Source organism: Propithecus coquereli, unplaced genomic scaffold, assembly GCF_000956105.1.
Source record: "Propithecus coquereli isolate 6110/MARCELLA unplaced genomic scaffold, Pcoq_1.0 Scaffold56, whole genome shotgun sequence".
Taxonomy (NCBI): domain Eukaryota; kingdom Metazoa; phylum Chordata; class Mammalia; order Primates; family Indriidae; genus Propithecus; species Propithecus coquereli.
The window spans coordinates 1,385,664-1,391,770 of NW_012151507.1; the positions used below are offsets into that span (position 1 = coordinate 1,385,664).

General features: G+C 34.3%; 1 protein-coding gene across 1 annotated transcript in view; it reads right to left on the minus strand.

Moving 5' to 3' along the window:
- Positions 1-2,380: 2,380 nt before the first annotated feature.
- The window catches only part of MPC2 (mitochondrial pyruvate carrier 2), a 29,250-nt gene continuing 25,523 nt past the window's right edge, over positions 2,381-6,107 (minus strand). The window contains exons 3-5 of the mRNA XM_012657761.1: positions 4,856-4,940; positions 4,259-4,370; positions 2,381-2,766 (exon numbers count right to left, since the gene is read on the minus strand). Coding sequence (XP_012513215.1) covers positions 2,730-2,766; positions 4,259-4,370; positions 4,856-4,940 — 234 coding nt within the window. The 3' untranslated portion in view covers positions 2,381-2,729. The remainder of the gene's footprint in view (positions 2,767-4,258; positions 4,371-4,855; positions 4,941-6,107) is intronic.

Here is a 6,107-nt window from a genome sequence, read left to right on the forward strand (position 1 = left end):
GCTTGAGCCCAGGAGTGTGAGGTTGCTGTGAGCTAGGCTGACGCCACGGCACTCACTCTAGCCAGGGCAACACAGTGAGACTGTCTCAAAAAAAAAAAAAAAAAAAAAAGCAAGCAAATGTTCTTAAAGCCCCACCCAATACTTAAATTTACTCTGTGCTTCAAAATGTTGTAAAACAGTTGTCTTGAGGTAGGAAAAAAAGAGGTTCATTTAAATTATGTTTGTTGAGTGAATTTTCTAGTGTGAGTTGTGGAAACCAGTCTTATAATTAGAATCATACCTCATATAATTAAACAGTACCTACAGGGAGAGAGCCAGTCTCAATAAATGCCAGCGCTTTCTGTTTCATTATATAAATAAACAAGCTCCAATAGAGACTTTTGCTTTATAGAGAGGAACCTGGGCTTTAATCTTTCACTATCATTTTAACAACTGAAAGAAAATCTGTTTACTATGGAGAAGCAGCAACATTGAGGTACCTTGGATCAATGTTTCCTTGAAATGAATGCCAAACCACAAAAAAGATTAAAGAATCTCTCTTATTGAGCATTCTCCACACTGCCTCCCACTCCCCACCCCAAGCAGCTTGTTTCTTGCTGTAAATTGTGAAAGCCTTAGGAGTTCTAGAAATTAGTTCAGAAGGTGTGCAAATAGGTTAACACAGAATATACTTCTTCCAGCAAGATTAAAACTTCCTTAGTCTAAGAAAGTATTTTCTGGATCTACCTTCAATTAATAAGCTTACTGTTTTCTAAACTTTCTACATTTAACACTCATCATGGACCAGGCACTGTGTTAAAACATTATTTCAATCTTTACAACAATGCTGTGAAGTAAGTACTATTATTATCATTTTACTCTCGAATATACTAAAGCTCAGAGACAGAGGTTACCAAGGTCTCATAGTTATTAATATGTGGCAGAGTTGAGTTGAAACCCAGGCTTTCCGGACCTGGCACTGAGAAATCTTACCTAAGGAGGCCATCAGTAAGGACCTAGTAGAAAACTGTGATGTGGAATTCAACTCAACTATACCAATCAAGTGATTTGTACCATTGTAGACGGTATTTTTATGGAGTTCAATATCTATTACACATTGATAGTGAGGACTTCTAATACATAAATTCTTTACTAAGTTTTTGAGAGTGGTTGTGAAATTGATCAACAGACTACATGTTCTAAGTGGCAATAAGAGTTTTTGACAGGGTACATATGAGTCATTTAATTTTTAAGATTCAAAAATAGGATGGATTGAAAGGTTCTGGGCAGAAAGGAAGCATGTGATGGCAGTTTGTCAATGAAACTTCTAAGAACCAAGAAAGGAGGACTGCCTGTGCATCTATCTATTAATAAATGCTATGATGATTTAGACTGACACATGGGGCTTAGGAGACCCCATATAGGAAAGAGTAGGTTTTAATGAAAAGTGAAATACCAATTCAACAAATACATTTTAATAAACTTTTTTGTGTTTATGCCATCTTTCATAATGTATGTTTTTCCTAAATGCCTAACCTAGGAAACACATGTGTGCAAACATGTGCCAAACAAATGACTATAACAGTGTGATTTATTGAAAAGAAAGCAATAATAATTTAATTCTTCAGAACCTCTTCACTTTTACATATGTCAAATTCTCTAATCCTTTCTCCTCAAAGATGGACTATGGTTGAGGGACAAATGATAAAGTAAAAGATTTTCAACTGCTAATTGCTAAATCTTCATCAGTTATATTATTCGAAAAGTCCTCTTTTGTCTCATTTCTTCAAATTTTGAAATAAGTTGTTTTGCTGATCCATCTGACTACAATTCTAATGAAGACTGGCTTTACTAGCACTTTTAGAAAAAAGCTCAGTACTCCACATTGAAGGCCAAATCAAATGGACCGTTATTTCTAGTGTGGAGTAATCTATGCCCAATCTCTCCTTACAATGGGGAACAATGGGGACAAAGGTCCCAAACATACAGAAAGCCTACTTAGGTCTCAGGTACTGTGCTAGGCTCTTTCCCTAGTTTGTCCAAAGTCATAGCATATGAGTCACAGATCCAGGATTCAAATTCAGGTCTGACTCTAGAGCCTTTTCTGCTACATTATATCTGTTACTGAGTGTAATTCAAAAATGTAATACTCATCACGGACCAGGCACTGTGTTAACACATCTCAATTAATCTTTACAACAATCCTATCTGAAAATCTGTAGCTGTAAAAGAATTTTATACAATATATATAAAAAATCAAGATTTTTCATGCAAGCTAAAATATCTAAAAATAGTTTGAGGTTATCCTGATAGCCATTCCGCTATCCATTTCTCACTCTCTTCAGCAATATTTCCTTTCACTTACAGCTACTTGACCATCCTACACTAAATAGGCAGATAATTTCATCTTCCAATTGTCTTTCAACTTGCTTGAATTTTGTGTGCTTTTACATACTTTGGCTAACTAGAACAGAAAGAGGCTGGTGGTATACATGACCAAGTATGATTTATTAGGGATAAATGGTAGAAAAAATGTTACTAATATCTATATATAAGTTCCTTAAGTCATATGTAAAAAGAGACTGTTATTAAAAGTTTGCTTTATTTTTCTGTTGAATCAAGCACAGTTAGATTTTTTTGTGCCTTCCAAGTGTCAGCACACTTAACATTGCCTTATCCAGAATCAAACAATAAACTAGGTCCCAGTGGTTATGTTCACATCTAGAGTGTTCAGGACATCAGGAACTGTTTCATTTGTTTGCTTTAGCTTTTAGTTCTTGGTTATATCTATAAAGAAAACAGAAAGAAAAATAATCATCAATAAAAATAGATAATATTTATGGTAAGGAGAATGGGAAGCATATTTCATTCCTTTTTTCCTAGTTGTCTAGCGGCTATAGATTATAGTTATAATCCTTCTACTAGCTTGTAGATATAACAAGCAGAAAGGAAAGTGACCCAAATAGTTCATTTGCATGTGATTTGTGTTTCAGATAATAAGATCTCAACTGCCAATTTTTTTTTTTTTTAGAGACAGAGTCTCATTTTGTTACCCAGGCTGGAGTGAGGTGGTGTCATCATAGCTCACCACAACCTCAAACTCCTGGGCTCAGGTGATCCTCCTGCCTCAGTCCCCTGAAAAGCTGGGGCTACAGGCACACGCCACCATTCCCAGACAATTTTTAAAATTTTTTTAGAGACAAGGTCTCGCTATGTTGCCCGGGCTGGTCTCGAACTCTTGGTTTGAAGTGATTCTCCCGTCTCAGCCTCCTGAGTTGCTGGGATTATAGGTATGAGCCACTGTGCCCGGCTCCCAAGCACCAAAAATTTTTAACAGCTTAACTGACATATAGTTTCCCTGTGCAAAAGTATTATTTTAATGAATATTTTCATTCTTAAACTATACAAGGGTGTGACAAATGTGATCATATGAATAAAATTTAGCAAAATGTGGTCATCTAGAATTTTTTACTTTACACTCACAAAGCACCTTTTCTAAGAATAAAATCAACAGGGAATAGGCTCCTGTCTAATCATGAAAAGTAAAATATACATCTGTGATGGCTACTGGGTTAATCAGGCTGTAAACACTTAAGTTTACTGAAGCTAAGGACCATTTTCTGAATTCTCAGTCCGAAGAGGTAAGCACAGAGCCACAGTCTTTCCCTTCTACAACACCCTGAGCTTTATTTACTATTCTTCCCAGCTTACAATAGAGTGGAGAACAGTATAGCACAAGAAGGAACTTATTCCATGAAGCCAAATATACCTCCTGGATTTCTCAAAAGATTCTGATTTCAAATATTTGATCATATTATTACCACTAGTCATTGACAAATAATGTTAAATACTGAATGAATAGTTTTAATAAGTTCCAGTGCTCATGGAACACTTTCCAATGAAATGAATTACCTCACACTATCATTTCCAATGCTACATAACTATACAGTTAAGGCCCACTTTATTATATATAGTTGAGAGTGAGTGATAAAAGGTTCATGTAGGATACTATTTAATAAATCAAAAATTGTACCTGTTGTCTTAACAAAAGGGACTATACGAAAGGGCTATCCATCTAGACAATGCACAAAAAAACGAGGTAACATATTGCTTAACTGCTTTTAACTTATTTGTAAACTCCCAGACTTTACTAGAAATGTTAAATTTCTGCTTTAGGCACATTCCTGTCTTAGCATTGTTTGTGAATCTTTTTAAAAAAATTATTGTAATCTGAGTAGCTTCTCAAGCAGATTGTTTGTTATACCTTTGGTAGGCTTACCTCCAAATTCGAAAAAGCTGAGAGGCTCCTGCTGCCCCCACAAAGAAATTAACAGCAAACAGACTCCAATTTTTTGGAATAATTACAAGTGAGTATCTTGACCAAATCAACCCTGTTGAAACAAAGTATTTTTTTAAAAAGCACAGGTACTGCTACAATAACTTATTTAAACATTTAATACTGAGTAAAGTAATTACAAAGAGGACTATGACAACAATAATGTAGGATGAAGGACAAAGAAATGCTATATCTTGAATCTTTAATAAAGTTTCTATAACTCAGTACTACACAAAATACTACATTAAAGGGGAATCTTTATAGGGCAAGTGAATATTAACTGTAACTTTTTTTCCTACTTATAAAAATACACTGATGGCAAAAATCTGAAAAACAAAAACTCATGCAGATATTTATTCTTTCTCTGTCCTCTCCATCCATAATTTAATAACTTCCTAGACATAATACTGTTAAATTCCTTTATGTGTATGAGTGTATGTGTATGTATTCAAACACTAAACTATTAAATAAATTGATGTAAAACAAAACAGAAATCATTTATGTTCTATATGGAACACAGAAGATATTCATTTAATTTACCTGTAGCCATTAAAACAGTAGATTGAGCTGTGCTGAGTTTTTCTGCAGGTCTGGCCATGTCAGCCAATCCAGCACACACCAACCCCTGGGAATACATATTAACATACAGAAAGAAAAAAAGCATCATGAGTGTGGAGTAATGGTTTTTAGCTTTAAATCAAACACAAAATGTTTCTGAGATTTCCATATGAAAGCTATAATTTTAGCATCCATGCATGAAGAAAATGTAGATCATGACAAAAAGCAACAATGAATAAATGCTTTTTGAGCTAATTTTTATTTTGTTAATCATTAAGCACTCTCATATATTTGAAAATCAGTAGTATATAGCCTCATATATTTGAAAATCAGTGTTTTGAGTCTACAAATGATACTTATTTCACATATGAACTTATATATTCTTTATACATGTTGGAAACCACTGGTATGGAGGATATCTGAAAGCTAAGGTTCCTTGTATAGACTACTCCTTTCATGTTTTCTGTCAATGTTATTCTTTTTTAGAAGTGGAAGTATCAGAAAAACTCTCTGCTATAATTTTAGGTTTTTGGTTAGATCATTTTTCTTTAACACCAAAGTATATATGGTCATTTCTTCTCTGCTATGTTTTTAATATTTTCTTTTATAGAATCATCCCGCTCATATCCTTCCATCAGCATCATTCAGAAAGTTTACTAATGAGTCCTCACTAGAATATCAGTTATGCTACTTTATTGAAGAATATATAATAAAATGATTTTCATTAATGAAAAATTCAAACCTACACAAAATAAGAGAGAATAGTACAAAAACCTCCACCCAGTTATCACCCAGAGTCAACAGTTATTGAGATTTTGCCACACTTGCTTTGCATCCCTTCCTCATTTCCCCTCTTTTTCTTTTCAGTATTTTAAAGCAAATGTTAAATATGTCATTAGAAAATACGTTTTTGAGAAATTATTTTTAGGTTTTTACTCAGTTTCTAAAAGATGCTCTTGTATGGAAAATATACATCAGCAAAGGGTTTTGCTCCTAAATAAAACACACATATTTATGAATTTTTATATACATTTAAAACAAGTCCAAATGGTTTTGAATTAATGAAGTTAGTAGTTCAAGAAAGCAATGAGTCTAGTTTAAAAAGGGGTAAATGGGCCGGGCGTGGTGGCTCACGTCTGTAATCCTAGCACTCTGGGAGGCCAAGGGGGGTGGATTGTTTGAGCTCAGGAGTTTGAGACCAGCCTGAGCAAGAGCGAGACCCCGTCTCTACTAA